The sequence below is a fragment of the Bombus bifarius genome, unplaced genomic scaffold (assembly GCF_011952205.1).
Source record: "Bombus bifarius isolate JDL3187 unplaced genomic scaffold, Bbif_JDL3187 scf7180000008422, whole genome shotgun sequence".
Lineage (NCBI taxonomy): Eukaryota > Metazoa > Arthropoda > Insecta > Hymenoptera > Apidae > Bombus > Bombus bifarius.
The window spans coordinates 357,473-380,401 of NW_022884652.1; the positions used below are offsets into that span (position 1 = coordinate 357,473).

The 22,929-nt window shown below is 41.4% G+C and overlaps 2 protein-coding genes across 2 annotated transcripts in view; one reads left to right on the plus strand and one right to left on the minus strand.

The window, feature by feature from the left end:
* The window catches only part of LOC117212973 (transcription factor Sox-19b-like), a 135,408-nt gene that overhangs the window by 90,991 nt on the left and 21,488 nt on the right, over positions 1-22,929 (minus strand). The window lies entirely within an intron of this gene.
* On the plus strand, positions 17,283-17,843 carry LOC117212988. Its single transcript, XM_033458172.1, has one exon. The coding sequence runs from the start codon at positions 17,283-17,285 to the stop codon at positions 17,841-17,843; it is 561 nt and encodes a 186-aa protein (XP_033314063.1).

The window sequence follows — 22,929 nt, forward strand, 5'->3', positions numbered from 1 at the left end:
GTGACGTTTTTGATCGTACGAATCGCTTGTTGCGCGATGGACTTTTTATTTGTGGATTCAGTGAGTAGAAAAGGTAAATGCGATTAATTAGGATTTTGCCTTTTTATCAGGAACAGTGTACAACCGCCACTTAATTTACGCGGAGTTTCCACGTGGATTCATTTTACGTGAATGAAAATCGCGTAAATAAAATTTGCCGGTATAAAAGAAAAAATATGATGATTAGCACAACGTAATGTATTTTTATCCTTATCTCATACAACACTGGCGCCTTTCAACATCGCCGAATAAGTTACTGTGTACGCTTGTTACTTTTTAAACTTCTAGGAAAATATATTCTTTGTGCGCGTAAATTAAATTGTGTTACAATTTACCGAGTAAAAAAGAGACTCGCCCAAGAAATGCGTATTCGTAATTAAAGATCGAGTTAGTGTTTGTTGAAAGTGTAGATATTATACTTTCTCTGTGGCATAATTTCACTAATAGTGCTAGTAATAAAATTATAAAAATTATAAAATTACATTGAATGGTTTAAGAAAATAATTGAACAGACTAGTTAAAACCATGATTAATTAAAATCCAAGATATCTTAAATAAAGTTAAATGTATATAATTCATCGTTTCTATTCTTTTAACTGTATTACGCGATATAAGAATAAGTATACGTAGTATGTAAAGCATCGTAATGATTCTAGATTGGTTAAACGATGCAGTTGATTCTGGTAAACGTAGAAATTGTGAAGATCGGCGAGGGAACGGTTCGTTGTGGCTCGTGCTCGCGGAATTCCACACCTAATAAAACCGAACGGATGAGGTGGGTCGAGGCCGTGCGATTGTTCACGGGACACTAGAGACAAAACCGCGTCGTTGCAGCGTTTTCGATTGAAATCGATTACCGGACGTCCCTGTTGCCGGCACAGTTCTACTAAAGGTGAATAATCGCTTCCTTCCGCATCGTTTTTCAATCAACGATATCGAACGAAATCAATCTTAAGTATTCAAACTAAAAGATTCAAGAATGAATTCGTTATCTTCTCTTATCCTGTGTTGAAACATTTAATAGCAATTGCAGAATAATCCATCAAATATATAATAAAAAAAATGTCTAGAAACATTGTAAAAGATTGGATCATGCGAATTACGAAGTTGAAATGATAAACGATATAAGTGAAGAAAAAGAAAAATAGAAAATAAAAAACGATTAGTAGAATTTTATGAATGTAAATTTAACGCGGTATACTGTAATAAAATAACGTAATCACGAGTATTTATTATTCTGGAGAATCTGTTAAAAATGTGAAAATCTGTAAAACTGATACACGTTCAAAGTCTATAGCGTTCAAATTATGATAAATGACGAAAGTATCGAAATTAACGAAATACCTTTCTTTCCTGTTGGAAATCTCCGCTTCGGCCACTTACATCATTTACCATTTCAACTCGTTGATTCTATTCGATATCGAGGCAACGCGGTTATTTCGCTTTCTAAAGCTAGAAAAGCAACAACGCTACCGACATCAATAAGCGTAAATTCGGAGGCCGAGAGTATTCGGTGAAGGCCGAGATTAAAGAAAGGAAAGAACGAAAGGAGCATAGTGTCGGAGCCAATGTTTTTGTTATATCTGCCAACTCATTGGCCGCTCGTGGGAACGTCTTTGTAATGGGCAAACGTGGCCCACAATGTGTGAATTAAAAGAGAAGCCAGAAGCACCGGCTGTTTTTTCTTCTGGCACTGGCTGCGTGTAGAACGCGGACTATATTTTTGTTTTCGGAATGATTTGCGCGCAGTCACTTCCTGCCGATACGTTCGAAATTACATCGATTCACCGTCGACCGGACTGTATTGTCCGCCGACGCCTTTTGTCCGACATTTCGTTGCCATTGTCTGGCCAGTGTTGGATGCGGGGGCCTCGAAAAGATATATTCGTTAAATGTTAATCGTTTGCGTGCTACGGATGCAGATCGGCTGGCTACTTACCCGCCTGTGTAACTTTCTTTGCTTCTATTTAGCATGTTCGATAAACTATGAATAAGAAAATTCAACTGCTGCAATATAGTAAAGTAGAGTTATATATATGAGTCACCTAAGCTTCAAATTAAATCTTGTGCTTTGTACAGCATGTTAGTCTTTAATGGAATGACGAAAGAATGAGAAACTATACTACTTTGGGCTCAGTGAGAAAAGATAAAAATACCAATTATGACGATGAGTCCAGAAAGACCTAGAACGAGAAGTTAAGCTAATCGTGAAGTTATCAAGTTAAATCGTAGATCTCAGAGATAATGAAATCGCTAAATTACAGAGCCAGAATTGAATGAATGAGAAGGCTTAGGGAACTAGGAAACTAATCGATATCAAATAAACTGGAACCAAATAACGAAAAAATCTTTTCACATCCTAGAGATCTATAGGAATGTTAAATTAAAAGGAACCAGGAAACTAGAGATCTGTTATAGAAAACCTCTCGGCGGGTTGCTAAACCATCGATCCAGCCTTACCACCTCTACGCTAGCTCGTGCTGGTTCGCGAGGCGATTACTCGCGATGGAAAGCGTGGTTGTCCCGGGGCTGGGGCAACGAAGTCGCTTAGAAATGCAACGAAATCGTCGGGCGAACGAGCTACACGGTGATCGACTCGCCACGGGTGGGCCGAGCGAGCTGCGGCCGAGCCGAGAAAAAGAAAAGCGACCGGCGGCCAGCCTCCGAGGAAGAAACGAGAAAAAAGAGCAACAACAACAACGGCAGCGAGCATTACTCGGCCGGACGCCCACGGGATTGTTCCAGTATTATGCACCTTGGCAGGTGAGCCTTTGTGCCGAATGGCACGTCATTTCTGTTACGACCAACCGATTCGACGAGTAATTGAATTCTCTTTTTCGACGTGGCTACGAAAAATCGGCTGCCGGGATACGCCACCGATTCCCCGCCGCGGAATTGACCAGTCGAGAGTTTTCGTCCCTTCGCCTCCTCTTGCTCAAAGACTGACGAGAGGATCATTAATTTTATTTTCGCCGAATGAACATGTTGATGGTGCTTGACCGCGCGTCTCGCGTTGTACATCGTCTGTATATTATTATCGAAGCTTCTCTCTGAGTGAATAGACACTGTTTTTCTGGAAGGAATTGATTTTTATTTGGATAACTCGTCGATTACTTGCGATTATATTTGGAAGACTAACGTTAACGGGAGGAGTGATCGAGATGAGTACAGCGTAAGGACGAGGACGGTATTATGAAGTGGCGTAAGAAATAATCATCGTAGACAGTCGTACAAGTACTACAGATTACAATAAAAAATAAAGTCTAACAAACGAAAAGCAGGATTAGATATCACAGGTGCAGATAAATCAACCATTGTCTTCGTGAAATGAAAGCAAGCTTCGTTTAACGTCGAGTTCAAATAAATTCACGCACAAAGCACATTCAGCATACTGTTATAAGGACAGTATTATGCAAGTAGTTAGAAAAGTATTTACCTCAAAAAATCATAGGAATACCATAGCTTAGGATAACAAATTTTACCAAACAATCAGATCCAAGTTATCAATTAGTATACCTGAAACTATTTCTAATGAAAACTTCATCGAGCAGGACGAAGCACGAACCAGTCGTCTATACAGGAACGCGTGACGAGGATTGCACGGAAAAAAATGAATGAAGTCTATCGCGTTTCACAGGTGAAACGAAACAATAGAAGCTGATGGTGTTTGATGGATACGACCCCGCGTGACCCGACTAATAAGCCGTGCGAATATAAAGAACGGTGATCGAGGACTACCACTGGGTCGGCGTGGCCGTTGTGCAAGCGAGAATAACGAGAAGACAATTGACACAGAGTCCCGATCATCATTTTTCCTCGTGGGTGATTGACAAAATAATTACGTTGTCTGCACGGACAATTAATGAACATTAGAACGTGAACGCATCGTTCGTGACGGTGTGTGCTTCTCCTTTCTTGTCAAACACGATTGATATATGCTCGCACACGAGAAATGTCAGCGTTCGCGTGTATATGCACGACGAAGAGAATAATCGAAAGAAGCCTCGACAGGCCTGAAGACAGTTACACAGGTATGGTAACCAGTTTTCGCGGCAGAGATTCTTCGTGGACCATCAGTAAGGTGTAACAAATGAGCGTATCTCTGTGCTACGATTTTCTTTCCGATTATTATTTGAGACGAGTATCTTTATTCAGGCATTCGAGTACGGGTACATAAAAGCCTGGGTTGATCGTTGGTAGAGTTCAGATTGAAATCAAGACTCGAATGTTCCATTAGTCAAGATGAAATCGAAAGTTTGATAGGCATTAGGTCGTCCAACGAGATCATGTTGCCTGTTTTTTTGTTACTTAGAAGATCACGGTTTTGGTACCATTGCTATTTCTCTAAACCTGTTCATCTAGGTAGACAAGATCGTACATGTTACGCTATTTCATTTCTGAATTATATTTCATTATATCTAACTGATCTAACCAGAATTAATTTGTCTTCATCAGTTTTGTAATTCCATGATCGTAGAAGATTCTGATGACTCGGCTAGGAAGTTAAATACCAATGGACTTCTATTATCAGACCGTAAAAACACAAGCCCCACGTCGAAAGCAATCAAGTGATACAGTATGTACCAACCATCTGATCCATCGTCGGACGAACAGACCTCAATACCATCGTTGCTACCTTATATTACACGGATAGTAAAGATAAATTTCCCTTCAATTTCTATCTGACTGTATAGATGCGAGCTCGCGACCGATTTGATCCGAGTAGATGCACTGATTTCCGACACGGTGGGGAGCAAAACGAAATTTTAGAAAATTCCCGATCTCAAACGTCGGCTATCGGCTCGCGATTCTATCGGTTCATCCCGACGTGATGTCGCATCCTGCGGCTGCATTTTGCAATATTATCTCCAAGTGCGAGAGCGCATCGATCCGTTCCCTCATTCTCTCCCTTTCTCTCGCCTCCTCCCTTTGCCCTTCTGTTCTCTCTCTCTCTCTCTCTCTCTCTCACTCTCTCTCCGTCTCTCTCGTACTGCTTGGCCGTGTAGCGTTGCCTCGTAGAATCGTGGCTTCGTACCTTAACCATTCAATCTTTGAATCACAATAACAGCACCGTGATGTATAGCAGCGCGACTCGGCATTAACATAGGATCCAAATATGTAATCCCAGACATCGCTGGCGGCCATCTGATATGTTCATTATATATTATACCGCGAGAGAGCGTGTACCTCATGCACCGCCGCCGCGGAACAAGTAGGTGCACCCCTCCTTCTTGTATGCACCACGGTGCAACGCGTCTAGTTAGATGCATTTCAGGTGCGCACACGTGCACACGAATGCCGGCTCGAGCCGCGCTCTACTCGTCGTACTTTCAGCGCGCAATAATAAAGGGAAAAGCTGTGCACGAGCACACGGGCGCGGGTGAAAGGGAAAGGGATTAATTATTGCCGCGTCCCCGGTGAAATTTGCAAATTAAATAGCACCAGAGACCAGTATTTTCTTTATGGGTCGATCTTTAAAAATGTCGCGGCTACACGGTGCTTTGATTACGGGCGATTGATCTCGAGCTTTTCGGTGGAAATTTTTGACATATCGAGGAAGGAAGACTGATTGTGCACGGTAAAAATTTTAAATCGAATTCTTTCCCAATGCAATGATACCGTAGAAAGGGTTTGATGGAGAATAGTAGATAGTTATGTGTATCGAGGGATATATAAAAATTGATAAAGGAATTAATTATCGCCGTGTTCTCGTTTTCCGTGTCGACCGTGTCTTTCTAATCGCAAGAAAAATCAAACATCTCGCAAGGGATGAATTCTTCAGCTTGGCAAGTAGAAATTCAGTAAAAATATAAAGAACACAACCGCAAACTGTTTAGCGACACGGCATCAAACCATAAACAATTTCAATATCAGAAACAGCGTGCAGGATCTAACGAGAAAATACAAGTCCCGGTCATAAAGGATCACAGAACTCTTTGTATGGAAATCAGACATGATTTTTGGCAGAATTTATTTTAACATTACGCGCCAGCCATTTTCCGTGCGGTCTTCCTTACAGGGGGAGAAGAGAAAAATAAAAATGACAGAAGGATGGAATTGTGGTGCATCGAAGGGACTTTCATCGAGCGGCAGATCATCGAGTGTGGGCGCGAAATCGATCGCCCCACGTCCCCTTTTATTATTAAATCTGTTTCATCGTCGAAATAGTAGGCGCGAGAGTTGCACTTTAGACATCTCTCGAGATCGTAGGATAAGGGGCTCGCGTTGGGACCGCGCCACTAGATTTCCATCGACCGATCGAAGAACGGCTCGCGAAAAAATCAACAGCCTCTGGAATGCTTTTAAAATGCTAAAATGACCGGTGGTGAGCGATTCACCGCCAAGGACACACCTTCGTTTTAGCCGAGGAAGCGCCTCACTGGACGAGGAAATCAAACGTTTGCGTATATACCTTCGCGTCATTTAACTATCTCGCGTTGGAAGACGTAAGAATGTCCCGATGTTGATTTAAATGTGCTTTAAAATCTTTGCCAACCTCTTCCTTGACCTTTTTCAGCAAAAGTAGATGCAGAAAAGGATGGATAAAAGATACGAAGATAAATGTCGCAAATTCGGAATTTGTACGATCCTTTTAGCAACTATATTTACATATATTTGTGTCATTATCATTGTCCAGATTCTGTGTAATTCCTTTAATATCTATTTTTTTCTGTAATCCATCTTTCCTTCGTAAATGTGATATAGAACCGCTTAAATAGATAATTTAAACAGAAGAAACGCTTGGAAATCTAGTTCCTTAAAGCAAGCGAGGAAGATCGGTATAAAGGCAGAATGTTGAATATTATTGTAAATTATAAACGTTTCAAACTACCTAGCCGCCTCCGTCTTCTCGACAAATCACGAAACTGTGAACCTAGCATGCAGCAACAAGAGAATACCTACTATTTCAAACGAGTTTTACGTCGTATCTATTGCTCAACTCGGAGACACCATTCGTTCCTTGATCTAGCTCTCGAAGAGGGGCCTCTCGAAGCCCTTATTTCACACAGGTGGCATATACATATTTGTATTCGGTAAAAGCTCCTTCCGTGCACCTTTCTCTTTCTTCCTCTCTTAGGGAGATAGAGCCTGTTCTGTCGGGAAGCATCATACGCCCACCTCGTGTTAGATAGGATCTTTTCAGCGGCGAACAGCAGCAGCAGCAGCAGCGGTACAGGGGCGAGCCACCCGGTGCGAAGCTCCACGGCCATCATCCATTTCGCCGGAATAAAAGTTTCACGGCGCGCGAGACCGTTTTGTTGAACCGTCTCCGAGGTGTCGGCAGACAATATGACATGCTGCCACTTCCCCTACACCATGTGATTACGTAATACCGCAAACGACGTGGAATTATGAAAGTAATATTAATTCGTAGCGATTTAAGATTTTATTAAATTTGTAGCGTGGTTAGATCAATTGCTGGCGTGTCATGTACATCATGACATATGGTAGGATATGTCAGTTGATATAATCGGAGAGGTGGGGAGAATTGTTACAGGAGTAGCAAGGAGTCCATCTATTCACGTTTGAGTAATACTTACTAGTAGAGTAATATTAAATATGGAAACATTAAATATAAATTCAACGGGAATTATGTCCCATTTAGTAGAAATACTACCTTTATCGATCAACGTGGCTTTGGTTGATTCTACGGCATATTAAAAAAATAGAAATTAATTCCTATTTTTAGATATTAACAAGTAGAGAGGTGGTAAGATTATATATCAATTCTAACTTTAAATAACTGGTTGAGTGACAAGCCATTGTGCGCTAAAAGAATCTACGAATAAAATTCCATTTACAGTAACCATAGAATCGTGAATGATATTTAATTTTTGCATAAACATAAAAACTAGCCACAGAATTAAAGAGAGCGAGTTGCCCCTAAGAGAAGAAAGCAAAAAAGACACGGAAATACATTGTGGTGACTTTATCGCAAGATCGACGATCATCCAGGTTGTTCAGGCTACGATCCTCTGTCTCCGACAATGGGTACCAATCAGTGGAAAGCGTGAAGTCAAGTCGCCTCTAATTGTGCAACCTGGACAATAGCGAAAATGACATGGGCGTGAGCTTCACTTAAACCGTGGTCGGGCCTCGGTGGCGTCTAATGGGTTTTGTATTTCGTCGATTAACGTTTGCGAATGACATTCATAGCCCTCTGTCCCTGGTCACCCCGAGATGTCCTCGTGCTCTGCAACCGAGGAATATTCATGGCCAGAAGCCCTGTCGTTGGGGTCCGAAGTTGCGGTGCTCCACGTTATATTCACCGAAACAAAGTGATGCGTTCTCCCTGAGAAAACGAGAGAGACAGGCTAAAGGGTGAAAACGATAAGCTCGAGAGGGATGGAGATTACGATAGAGAAACCAGGACGCTCCTACCACAGATACCACCGAGAAACTGGTTTCATCCCTCTTTTCCCTTCTGGTTCTTTGCTTTTTTTTCTCTTTTCCCTCTTTCCTTTGGCGTTCCTTTTTCCTACGTTCCAGCGAAGCCAATGGGTTACCTTTGGAAACTCGAAAGGCCAAAAACGAGGGGGTCTGCGGCGGAACCGAAATTCACAATGAGAATTGAGTTTCATAACCGGGCCACGCGGGCACAATGAGACGAAATTGCGTTACAACGAGGGTCCGGATTTATTATATCGCCGGTCCACGTGGTGGTGGGTTTCGCACCGGCGGAACATGTGTTTCCTTGGTTGTCGCGGCTCAGGGAATAATTACCCTTCGCCGCGGTGCTGCACGCAGCGCCTTACATCGAAAGGGAAGTGGAAGGAAAAGGCTGGCAGTAACGGGGAAGGGTATCGATAATGGCCCCATAATTTCGGGACGCCGACGTCTATCGCGTCACGCCCCGTACACGGGGAAAAGGACCGCTGGAGAACCGTTTTGATTTCGGGGACGTTGCTTGATACGTCCTTGTTACGTAACATTTCTTCGTTCGTTACTCTTTTACGATCGAGTAGAAAATTGAAAATCTGTGTTTTTAACGCGACAAATAGCAAGAATCGATGGAGCAAACTACTTTGATCAAAAGCTAAATAATGTAAGAATCCTTTTAATCACTTAATGTGTACAACGTGTACAAACGTGGCATAAGACGAACGTCTCGGAACTACGCTGATCAACTCCACTTTTTACTAATTTCTTAATTTTATTATACCAGTACATGAAAGACAAAGTACAGATATACCTACTTATGCGCGCATTATAATGATAAATTACACTTTTCAACACGATTTATAATCGAAATGAAACGTAACGGGATATGTTAAAACGTTACTAATTAACACGACTGGATCAGTTTCAAGAAAATTACTGTTATTAGGAGGGAACTGACGTCGATTGTACTGAACTTTTAGAAAGAATCAGGTAGTTGAGCAGGGTGACAAATTATAGCGTGCGAATCTGTCGCACGACCGAACAACAGACCCGCCAAGGCCAGACCCACCTACTTCCCAAGCGGAACTATCGTCCATTCATGGCACAATAGTCATCCATTCACAGATACTGTTGCGATCAATGGTGTACCGTTACGAGTAACACTTCCTCGTGGTCTCTGATTGCGTGGGAAAACAAACTCACTTCGACTAATTGCCAATCCATTCGCTCTTTCGAAGAGTTTTACCAATGACTTCCCTCCTTGTCGTTCACGCTTAATCCACCAAGTAAACCGTTTTAGAAAAAGTCAAATACACTACCCAAGGGAATATCGTACATTGAATACTGTAATACTGTATCTTTAATTAAAACTTCAAATCATAAACATAGCCTCGATGTTCCTTTCATTCGCTTTGTTCTATCAATGAATTTCCTCTGACAAGATTCAAACGTTCATGGTATTATCATTCCTCTATCCACCAGAATCTATAGCTAAGAATGAAAGTCAGAATTCTGCCATTCTCCACGACATGTTTGTCTAGAATTCCGACAGAAATCGAACTAGCAGCTATCTTATCACCTTTCAATCTTCATCAGAGTATGTGTGTACCTAAAGCTGCAAATCATAAATTGTACATTTTTAAGCAAAACTTCAAATCATAGACGTAACTTCGATACCTTACCTTTCCATTTTTATATCGCTGTAACAACGAGTTTTCCCTATAAAATCTTAAATACTAACTAGAAAACTATCCCTCAATTCAAGAACTATTCCAAATCAGGCTGCCATTCTCAACACACGCTTCTCCACAATACCAACTCAAATCGAACCGGTAGTCATCCCATTACCTTTTAACTTCACCATCGACGAAATAATCCGTAAAATCGGTCAATTAAACGTCGCGTACGAGGATGCTCCTTCTGCCTAAGGTCTAAGGAATCAAACAAATTCTCTAAAGAAGAGACAGACGGTACACCGGGTTCTTTGACGTCGCTACGACGCAGCGGCGCGTGCAAGGATCGCCTCTTCTCGAATCAAACGATCGTGTTAGTGGTAGGAGGCAACTACGACGAAGCGAACAGAGACACTCGAAACGTCGTAGAATGGGTGAGCAGAAGCGGAATGGAGGGAAGATTGGACTAATTCGGGGAGACAGTGATCGTGGTGACCTTGTGAAAGGTGATACGCGTTCGTGAAACGATCGACGATGAACCGCAAGGACGTCGACGCGAGAGCATTCGTGTGTTACGCATCTGCGGATGATCCGACGAACCGATGGATGGGGATCATCGAGGGTTTTTTAGGGTCACGGACGGGGAAACGAAAGCCAGCAGGAGCAATGAATGACATAATTGAATTTCACGCAGTGCTGATTCCCTGGCCCAGGACCACGACAATTTCGAGCGGCGACCGCGATCTCCCAGGAATCCTTTCCTGCCTCTGCTTGGGGATTTCCGGGAGATTTCACTTGAAGGACCTAGCGCCAGCTTTGCGACAACTGGAAACGAGATTCACAACGTTTTTGAGAACGCTTGAATTCTCTGATTTTGGTAATTAAACTTCTGATGGACGTTCTGTTCGTTTAATTTTCTAATGAATTTTTTATGAGAGAAAGATCAGATAGTTTTATTAATAATTTTACTATGAGGATATCGGAGAATGTGTAAATTTCTTTGTTTTAATCATTGATGTAGATATAATAAATCCGCAATAGAATTTCTCAAACGAGATTTACATTTAACGTCTCACTACGTTGAGTAGTGATGAAAAATAGAAGACGAAGCTTAAGGTTCGTCGATTTTTATTTTTCTCCATTGCATTGTTATCGATATTTATTTTAGCTATTAAATATTACTCCAGTTCATAGACAGGCGTCATTCGCATCCCCATGGCAAAACCGTGAGCTCCATCCAGCCGGGCTACACTATACTTACACGATCTGTGTAAGGAACAAACGCGACGGATGAATAGTGTTTCGTATGTTCCGTCATTGACTGTAATAGCGGGGTGGAACCCCCAATAGACGCCGCTCGTATTCACCGGATTGAACGCGCACCGTGAGCATTTAGCGCTTTCCCATTGTCCGTTTGTCCGGATGTCAGCATCACTCTCTGATTGGCGGAGAGTGATGCTGACATCCAATCGCCATTGAAAATCGTTAACTGTTGACTGTGGGGTCAACCTGCCCGGCATTCAAGCGTTTCTCTCTCGTCGTTTCCCCTAAATAAAACGGTCCCGGGCAGTCACAACATTTCTGAACAAATTGATCGAACCATGTTTCCTTCCTCGACCTCAGAATTCGTCGAATCGCACTTGGAATTAGTTTCAGAGTATTTTCGAGGGGATAAAAGATTGAAGATTCGTCGAACAAATTCTTTTACTTCAAATTATCATGTCTATTCTTTATTGTTCGTGGTTGGAAAAGCGGCTAGTGGAAAAGGTTAGATCCGATTTGTGGACATAATATATTCAAGCTACCTTCTATGACATGCTCTTAAAAATAATGCACACGTATTTTTACTATTGACCAAAATGGTTACTCCTATCATTCGATTATCTACTTATCGTTCAACGATTCGAGACAATAAAAAATTTGTTTGTAGCAAGTCTATAATTTTAATTCAATTTGTTCAATCTGAACGAAATCTCGTTAAACGAAACATCGTATCTATACGAATGTAGCAGTTCGAGAGATCGCTCACGCGAACTTTTACCCGGCTGTCTCAAAGTGCAACTTAATGCAATCGAGTCCAATCGAATCTGAGGTGGAGATAGCAGTTGTGATTGTTGTGGTGATAATGCTACCTGCTGGTGTAGAGGCCGAGATGGGTTCTGCTGCTGGTGTAGATATCGCTGCTAGGGTACTGCTGCTTTTCTTCTCATTTTTGGAAGAAAGATCGGACTACAGTCGCCGGGATTTGAACCCGAGTTCCCGAACGTTCGTAACCTAAGGCGCTAACCGTAAGGCGTAACTATGCTTACTGTCGAGTGCCGCCACAAATCTTAAGGACAATTCGTAAAATGTCAGAGATAGGCGAGTATACTTGATACAAGAAACGTTTACTTAATCATGTTCTACTGAAGCATATTAAGCGTGTTACGTAAGGCTGTGTCCCGAGGCAAAACAACAACATAAGTCGCTCTCGATTCGCGTGGTCCTTTGACTCCTGCGCCGCTACAAATACATCTAACAATAAATATTACCGATCTTCACCATTAGCGATATAGCTCTATATTTCTCGAATAAGATAAACTAGATTACGGACCATACATTCTCAACTGAATTTCCATCAGGGGATTAAGATGTCCAATCCAACACATCGATTTCCACTTGTTTGCCACTCTGTACAAAGGTAGCTTAGCTGGTTGACATCGTATTCTTAATACGTTGACTGCCGCGTCGCCCGTATTCGGATGAGCACTTACGAGGTAAGTTAGTAAGTATTTGGAAAGATATTTCACGAGGTAAGTTAGTAAGTATTTGGAAAGATATTTCACAGGATATAATAAGGCTATTACATCGTTATAAAAGAAATATGTTTCACTCAACTGTCACGAAGCACAACTTAACTGCAATCGAGTGGCGTTAAAACTTGAGGACAGTTTGCAAGAAACCAGGAATAGGCGAGTATACTTGGCAAAACTGTTGAAGTGGTTACCACCTCTAAGAAAACTCTACATCTGGTCTTTTTAGTTTTCTCAAGCATTGAAGCCATTGACAGCGCGAAGACAAAAGACTGCGACGAAGTCAGGCCATAAACAGTAGACAGGCGACGTTGGCTTCAGGGTTTTCAGTTATTGGGTAACACAGCTGGCGTGCGGACCTGGACAAGCTCAAATTGTATTCTTACTTATTACACTTCTATTTAAATATATTTTCTGCCTTACAATTTATCCACGTGTTTTCTCTGTTTACACATCGAATAACCTCAACAAAAACAAATGCTATTCCAAGGAAGGAGATGGTCCAATCCCTAAATACCAAACACGTTAGGGCAGCAACAGGTCATAAAGTGACTGCACAGTACAACTTTTACAATTGAAGCAGAGTCTAAGAAATAGAAATCCTTGCAGCAGAGCTTAAATAACGTACATACTAATAACTAAGAAACGCATGATTGAATTTTCCTGAATTAAAAAAAATTATCCTTTGTTAAACTACTTCTAAAGAAAGGTTAACATTACCTTTACCTACGTTGCAACCATGAAAATGATCAATGTAGACTGGATTAATGTATTCTATCTAAATTATCGTGTCAATTACCAACTTTTATACATCCATCTAGAATTATTAACATTTCCCTCCAATTCCTCGATCCGTCGGGTAAAGAATCCATAACCGAAAGCAAATATATTAACCGGATTGTATTTTAAAGGACTCGAGCTAATCAAAGGGCTATCAATCGATACTCCTTACAAAAGTCTATCGATGCAGTACCGAGAGAAACGAAGGAAGACAGATAAGCGTTCTCGTAGCGTTGTAGCTAGTAACAAGGGCGAATTACGCGCGCAATCAGTTCACCTGAAAGAGGAAAGATTGGCACGGTGCACCCTGCAGAAAGGTTCGACCGCTTCTGAAAACGTTCTGTTTCCATCGTTCGCCCATACGTGTCAGACACGTCGTTTTACCCCTAGAAGGGATCAGGGGTGCGTATCCACTCCTCTTCTTTTTAATCTAGCCATTGTGATGGTAATGCACGGTGTTAGTTTCACGGATGGCGGCGGGGAGGAGGGAGGAGGGGAGACATTGTATCGTGCGCGAGGAAGGGCACGCAGAACGTGTACGCGTACGTGTGCCTCTATGGAGCCGCAAGGACTGCTCTAATTTCAAGGGGGTTTGTTTTACGAGCACTTCAATCCCACGGAAAGCAATACGGCCTGGTAGACCTGACGTCGTTTTCGTTCACGGCTCCCCTCCGCGATGCTGCGAGTAAGAGAACGAATAGGAGAGAAAAAGCTGGTAATATGAAATAGGGAAAATTTCTTTTGACTTTTTACGCGACCGTTACACGCACAATGGCGGCCTGGCTCTTTCGATACTGGGCGGCGCTCAAGAGTTAGCGTTCCATCAAATCTTGAAATTGCGCCGTTTCGGGAAGAGGGTGATTAATGGGACTCGCGACCGCTCGACAATTCCATCGGATCACAGACTTGCTGGACGGAAGATCGGCATGGCGCGAACCTTCGCGTGCAACACGACGCGACTGGAAATTTACGAGCCGAAAGCTGCACGCAAATTTACATCTTTCAAGCGGAGGGCGAACTTACAGGTAAATGATACTTTGAAATATAATTTAACGCTTATTTTCCTGTGCGAATCGTATAATGTATATTCATGCGAAGATAAAGCTTTCGAAAAGTTCCTAATAATTTGTACACTTCGTCCGAATTTCCTTATATGGTTTAGTAATTAGAACAGTATAGAGTATCTAAACGCAAGCAGCAATTGTGTCGAGGAAGTATAGTTTCCCTTGTAAAATCGAACACAAAGGGAGTTCTATTTACGATTCGCGGTAGTGTCGACGAAAGAAAATGGTAAAAGGGGCAGCATGCACGTTGATGCGTCTGAAAACGACGAGCATGTACCTGCCAGGTCGACACGTTCAACAAAAGATGTGGAATATCATCAGTTTCAACGACACCCGAGACAAAACTCGAGCGCCGGCGAGAAACGAAAAGAAGGGGGTGGGCGGGGTCAAAATCTGCCGTTAAAAAGCACACCCACCGCTATACGAGTCGCCTTGACAATGACTGCGTGGAAAAGTGTCCATAACCAACCGGGGGCATGGGCGGCGACAATGGACATTCGAAGAAACGTATGTTTGGTCCGTACAATGGTGGACAAAGGAACGATCTAAGTGCCTACATGTTGCACACCAGCGTGCTACAAATACCCGGATGTGTGCCCTATGGATCTTAACGTGAGTCGTATCACCGCCTGTCTCGGGTCGTCTTCCAACGATGAAAGAAAACGCTTCGCCGCCAGATGACCGAAGAACCTATCGCTTTTATCCGTTAAAGTATTCGTTCGCTACTGTTCGCTATAAAGAGCCAGGATTACGCGATTCATGTCATGGATAATAATCTGCGAGTTACACGCGTTTTGAAGAATGGAAAAATTCTAAGGGCATTTGAATGAATTTTTAATCTTCGAGTTACCGATGAGTTGTTTGCTTAAGTTTTATGGAAATATTCCTTATATTGTTTATCTTTTATTAGACCATTGAACAGAAGGTGTTATGTCAATAGACGTATTATTGATATGTCATTCTTAAGACATTTCAATATTTATAATAAATGATCTAAGCATTATGAACATAAATATAAAGGTATTTTCGGATAAACATAAAAATTTCGAAGTATTAAATATATAAAATAGTATTAAATATATAAAAGTATTAAATATATCAAAATTTCGATGTACTAACGCATATAGCGCACACCCGTAACAAAAATTAAACTATAAATTTTGAATAAAATAAATGAAGGAGATACCCTAATACAAGATAATCAGAGAACAAAACAATTTAATCCATTACCTCTCAATATAATATAATTCCATTATACCGTTATTTATAAGTATCTGTAACTAGGTTTCCTACATAATAGTTGAATCGTCCTATGCTATTACAAAAATATCTCTTTACAGTTTAACTAAGTCGGAGAAAGAGAAATAAAATGTCCCTTGTCATTCATCGATGGTCTGTCAACACGAAATACAACCTGTTAACGCGAAGAACAAAGCAAAGGAGAAAGGACAACTATTAGTGTACAACTGTGGCAGGGAAGCAGAAAAAGCGATAAGATGTCTTGTAAATTTATGGTGGTGACGACCACGGGACAACTATGTGAAGACAAAAAGTCGAACATTTACCATCGTTCCCGTAATTAAAATGAAAATATTGCATCGGTCATGAGGCTATTTCGTTTTACTTGCTTGCGTTGTAAAACGAAATGGTAAATCTGGACGATTTTCAAGTAGTAAACAATTTCTTAACCGTCGTAAACACCTAGTCCCTGGTTTTAACTCTTCTGTACCTAAGCATCTTTTTTCCGTCACATTCAGGAAATCCGTGCAAATCCGCTTTTCATGTGTGAAGCGGACGCATTTTCATTCGTTGACTTCTTGACTTATCGTTGGCTTCTTGCTTTAGGATCAAACTTTTATTAACTATTAAAGTTTTGTCTCGTGAAATGTTCTTGCCAATAATTAGGTACCGTTAGGTATTTCCATTGTGACGACTGATTAGGTAATCTAAAGTTTACCTGAAATTTCTAATTCAATACGGACGATATAGAAGGTTCTGGAAAGTTGAAAATATTCTAAAAATAGAATATAGTATAACCTTTCGCTACTGCGGGCGACTACAGTCGCTCTGCGTAAGATGCCACCTATTCTACATAGAATGAGTATTGTACATCCTTAAGCCTTTTATTAACAATAAAATGGTGTAACAAGAGGGAAATGTATATGTTGTCCTCTTTTCACAATGAAGAATATGTTGACACGAAACGTCATTATCGCACGCAAAAAAATGATTAAAAATCCAAAGTGTGTTGTCAATTATAATCGATTGCGAATCGCGATACCAGTGCTAGATTTGCGATACTGACCTATGTATAACACCATGTCTCGAAAAATACCACACACAATACTATTATTAAAAGCTATTAGTATCGTACGATTATATTATATTATATCATATTATTATCACTAGGTTTACGGGCGTTTCGTATATATCTATTTCTACGAGCACCCGTCAAATTGACGGGTATACGAAAATACGCATTTTTCTTTAAAAAATCGATTTATTCAAATTAAGTCTGAAAGGAACAATATTAGGCTTCACGTTTAGCAATTATGAGTAAATCCAGGAGATATAATAGGATATTGAACATAATTGTCGACATCAATGGAGATTGTTCTGAGGATACCTTCAAAGAAAATCGCTATGAATTAGGCCAAAGCGAAGTTGATAGTGAAAGTTCTGAATACACTGAAAGTGGAGAGACGGAAGGACATTCGGATAGTGAAGAGGAAAACTTCTTGAAAGTGTGCCATAACAAGAAAAGGATGCGTATTTTTTCTAGTTCTAACTTCGAGGACGAAAGGACGAGTATTCCAGGCACATCCCAAAATGTAACGGGTGAAATTGAAATTGCAATTGACGGGATACAGTGGATAAAACTAAAAGCAGGCGGATCTAGGGGTAGGACGCCGGCTCTTATGATATTCAAGGATATCGCAGGGCTTACTGGCTATGCTAAGAGAAATATTATGTCGAGTTGTGTAACTAGTGCTTTCGAGTTGATAATTGACAGACACATAATGGAACACATAAAAGATTGCACTGAAACCGAGACGTATGGAGTTTTGAAAAAAGACGGACAATCACAGTTGATGAGTTACGTAGTTTTCTAAGAATTCTATATGAAGCGCATATGAAGCGAGATCATTGAAAGCCTCCGAAAGATTAAAAACAGATAAATTTGCGCTGATATCCGAAATATAGAACAGATTCATAAGTAATAGCCAGGCTTGTTACAAGTCATATGAAAATATCTCAATAGATGAACAATTATTTCCAACGAAAGCCCGATGCAGGTTTACGCAATATATGCCGAATAAGCTTCATAAATTTAGCATTAAGTTTTGGTTTGCAGTTGACGTCCAAACAAAATATATTTTGGATGGTTTCCCTCATGTGGGGAAAGATGAAACTCTATGCTCAGGGGAAAAAAGGACAAGATGACTTTGTTTTCTTCAAATTTATATTGTGGCGGATGAAAAGAGAGTTTTGCGTTTCGTCCCGGGACTACCGGTGGACTCGTTATTTGTATCAATCGCTCGTATATTCGACCGCTAGCGAGTTAGACAGACTCGTTGTCGTCGTAGCCCTTTAGCGTTGGCGGTTGGTACCAGCGGATCGCCCGGGAGGTGTTGCGCCGCGTTGATGCCTCGACCTGTCGGCGTCCTGTTGATACCGATCCGCCACAATATAAATCTGTACGCTTATAAAGAAAACTGCACGCTTACCGTGTATGAAAGTAAGCCTAACGTAAAAGTCCTCCTCCTAAGCACCGAATAGAAGATAGTTATAAACGTGTTCCAGAAACCATTGCTTTTTACAATAAAACAAAGTTTGGTGTGGACGTCGTTGACCAAATGGCACGGAAATATAGCGTGAAAGCAGGGAGTTTCCGATGGCCCCTTCAAGTCTTTTTCAATATTTTGGATTTGTCAGCGATTTGGATTTGTTAAACACGTGGATATTATATAAAGAGCGCACCAGATCGAAAATATCCAGAAAGGAATTCATATTTTGTTTAGCCGAGGAATTAGCTGGAGAAAACAATGAGAACATTTGCACTGTTTTGGCGCGGCGGCTCGGTCAATGGATGTGCCACGGCGAAGTTGCCCGTTGTGAAAAGGTTAATATATATAAGATGTAATATATAAAGAACAGGACGAGTTCAGGTACATATTTCACAACCTAATATTACGAAGAGTGATCAGATTAGTAGAGAACACGTTAAATAAACACCTAAATTTTGCCGAAAGGAGTGAGAACAAAATTTGGGAGGAAGATTTGCTGATTAAATACGAATGGCTCGGTAATGCGTATAAATCCTGACTAAAAAGAAAGATTGGATAGGCAGTGAGAAAGAACGAGAAGAAGAAAGGATACAGGGGTGTGGGTGCCGAGATAAAAAGACAGGCCTTCCAACCCGGTCACCGTTGATTCGCGCTAATTACAGCGTTTTATACCACTCGAGCTTAAAGAGGGTATTAGTTGAGGCGTTGTAGAAATTCCGCGTGTTTTCGCTACGGTCCGTTGTTCGGGTGTAACAGACGAAGGACCCAAGAGCTTCGACCGTTTCTCTCGCGTAAGACCGGTAGGCAATTGCGGCACGCAACAAAACAACCCTCGCGTTCACGGTGTTTATATTCCTTTGACGGCGCTCAGAACCCCTCCGTATTTCCGTGGTAATTATTTGTACATCACGATGGAATTATATTTTAATTTTCCTGTTAAAATCTCGAGAGACAAAAGACGCGCGAATAAAATGAGTTCGTTATACCTTTGGTCTAATTTTACGTTTTCAAAAATAACACATCGCGAACAAGATACAATGACTGAAATTAACTAAATTTTAGACTTGGCTAGTATAATTATTTATCCAGGGGACGATGGAACGGTTACTCAAAATATTCGCAATACTTCATTGATAGAGAATTAAAGGTTGTTTCTAATCATTTTAACACTTATCTAGACAACCATAATGTAGTAATAAATTCAGTGAAAAAATATCGAAAGAATATTTTCATTAGAAAATAAAAAAATTGTCAAGAGAAATATAGAAATGGATATCTAAAAGTAAATGTTATCAGGAAAGATGATCATTGCACGTGAATCTTATAAAACTCTAAGTGTCTAAAGATGGAAAACACATCTTTCCTTCCCATTTACTATTTTTCTTGTCAGAAGTCTTTGAACTGGACGACGAGTGACGGTCGATGCGTAACGCGTCTGTTGGTGCAGTCAACCTCACGTGGCACGGGAAACTGCAGCCCTTCTTCCACCGGGTCGTTTTAATTAATTACTCGCTAGTTTTGTGCGCGAGACTTTCTCGCTGCTGTCGTGCTTTGAGGTCCATACTGACTCGTGCGGATCGTCGATGCAAACCTTCAGAAACCCGGTAGCAGCCGCTCTCTTCACGAAGAAGAAGAAAGTGCGCGCGAGCAGGGCACGAAGGGTTGGTGGGCGTGAACATGAGCGTTAAACGGCCAGGTATTTACAGAGGGTCGTCCCTTGGTCGGGTACTTAGCTATCGTCACCACCTTTTTTCAATGCCAATTAGCGTCGCCTACGCTCCAATTGGTCTGACTGCGCGTAATCCCCAGAGAAGAAGGAAGGTAGAGGAGGGAAAGAAAAAAAAAATAAAGGTAAAAGGGCGAGAAGCAGCAGAAGGCCATTCAGAGAAAGGACCGCCACTTCCGCCCTGTAGAACAACCCGTCACTTTGTTCCTCAGCGATAACGACGAATTATGGCGGTGAACGGTGGCTACGAACTCACATACGCGCAAACCTCTCGTGACTGGCTTGTGAACGCACGCCCTTTCTAACATCAGTGCACGCCGCGGTACCAAGGGTCGCAGAGACCCAGTCATCAAAGATTGCTGTGACGCGATGAATTTCTACACGCTTAATGGAGGTAGTGCACACGTTTCACAAGGGAAAGAAGATAGTGATACGCGGACCTGAGAGAACTAATTATATTGATTGATTCAAGACATTAAAGATGTATTATCGGTACTTTAATTTTAATTGCGGAGTTTCCTGGGAGAAACACCTATAATATAAGTCGTAAATTGGTGATATTGATGTACACTTTAAGGAACAGTTCTTCAAGTAGAACCTATTGGATTAGGTAGAATCAATACATGAACTAATAAACCAATAGATAATCAATGGAAACTTATTCTTCAACAAGAATAGATAGGCTCCACTAAAAGCTGTATTATACAGGGTGGTTGGTAACTGGTGGTACAAAGGGATTCTACGCGAAAAAAGAAGTCGAAAATATAGAATAAAGATTTTTTTTTTAATTTTTTTTTATTTTTCTATCGAGACAACGATCTACAGTGAGATCCGTTATAACGAGACGTGATAAAGTGCACGCGTACCGAGCGAAAATTCAAAGTCGATTTTCTCGAAAACAAAGCCTCAAACGAAAAATTTTTATTCTATATTTTCGACTTCTTTTTTCGCGTAGAATCACCCCCTTTCCGCTTGTACCACCAGTTACCAACCACCCTGTATATTTCCCAATAGATTTCTAATAATTTTAGTTCATACAAATAAGTTTATACATACACAAATACATCAAAACGAAAGTACCCATCCATAACACAGGAACCAGGAAATTCGTGTATTTTCAAAATTCATTTACCTGCTCCCACGTACAGCGTGTTTCTCAGGAAACAAACGATCCAGGAGAGAACGAGGACCGTTTAACAAGTTAATAAGTCGCATCGCGCAAGCGCAGGCGTTCGCGCGAGTAAACGCGAATGCTGGCTCGCGTCAAGGCTTCCTTTTGGTCGCGCGAAGCGGTTTTATGGCTCGTCGAAGAAGGGTTCGCCGCGAAATTCCGACCTGCCACTCTCTTTCTCCCTCCATGGTAATTGGCGTTGAACCCTTTGAAGTCTGGCGCTCCTGTTTTCAACTCTTCTCCATGCGCGCACGACCAGCACACCAATTCTTTTCCTTCCTTTTTTGTTGCCGGGTGTCACGATTACGCGACGGCGCACGTACGCCAGGCGGAATTTAAAAATCCGCGCCAGAAGAGGGTTCGCGCGTTTCAAATCGCGAAAATCACGGCCCTTGATAACGCGTTCGCGTATCAACGCGCGTCAAGCTCGAGGGTCGGCCACCGCAATCAAATTAGAGAAATTAGCGACCCTTCGTTTTTAGCAGGCGAATTAAAAGCGGGGCTCGATGATTGGATTGCGTTGGAAGTCACGAGGGGCTTATTCTGCTTTCGGTCATCCAGAGAGAAAAGGTTTTTAATGCGTTAAGGCGATTTCTGGATGAGCGAAAATTAGTCATTAGTGGCTGGAAGAACGAATAGGAAGCTGCCCACAACCAGTATCTTTACAAGAGCATCCTGTATCTTGCACAAGAGGTAAGAAAAACTTTCACTCTCCCAAGTCATCTCAAATATTAATAACCAGATGGTGCGTGTTTACACATTTATGATAAGTGTTAATATGTAAAGAGTTATAAGAATGAACTTGGAAATGCAAATATACATATATAATAATAAAAAATATACAATTCTCGCTGTTGTATTATCTATAGAAATATATTTGTCTGTAGTATTGTCCATGAAGACATGAATCTGTATAAACATCCATAGCCCAATAAGTAATTCCAACTATATAATAATTCCAAATCAAACAACACAAAATTTCCATCAGAAGAGAACTATCTGATAAAGCGGTAACATTTCTGTATTACAATAACCATTTCATAGGCAAAGGACCATTCATAGTCGACCGACTTCTCACCATAATTAAGCCGAGCCACGAATTCTACCCGATTAATAATCACGCCTAAATGCGCAAGGGTGGTTTCTCCACGAAGCAGGACCGGGTATTATAGTGCCAAGCGAGATAGTTTCGCAGCAGGAAGAAGACAGAGTTCGCTAGGCGTTGGTAAAAGAAAGGACGAGGGTGGTCGCTCGTAGTGGAGGCAGGCGACAAAGTGGCAGATCGCGTACAATTAGAGTTACACGGTTCTCGCCTGCTTTTTGACGTCTTAAAACAGAGGCAGCCGCTTGAAGTGACGGAAAAGAGTCGACTAGCGAGTCGGAGGCGTGAAGATAAAAAGGAAGGGGTTAGCACGGGAAAAGAAGGTGAAAAAAGGCAGACGCGTCAGGAATCCGCGTTCTCTCTGTGATCTTTTTCCATGAATCTTCTCTCTTTCTCTCTCTGTCTCGCTCTC

Bases quoted from the DNA above. Each gene is read 5' to 3' on its own strand.
- LOC117212988 (XM_033458172.1), top strand. From the start codon at position 17,283: ATGAGTAAATCCAGGAGATATAATAGGATATTGAACATAATTGTCGAC.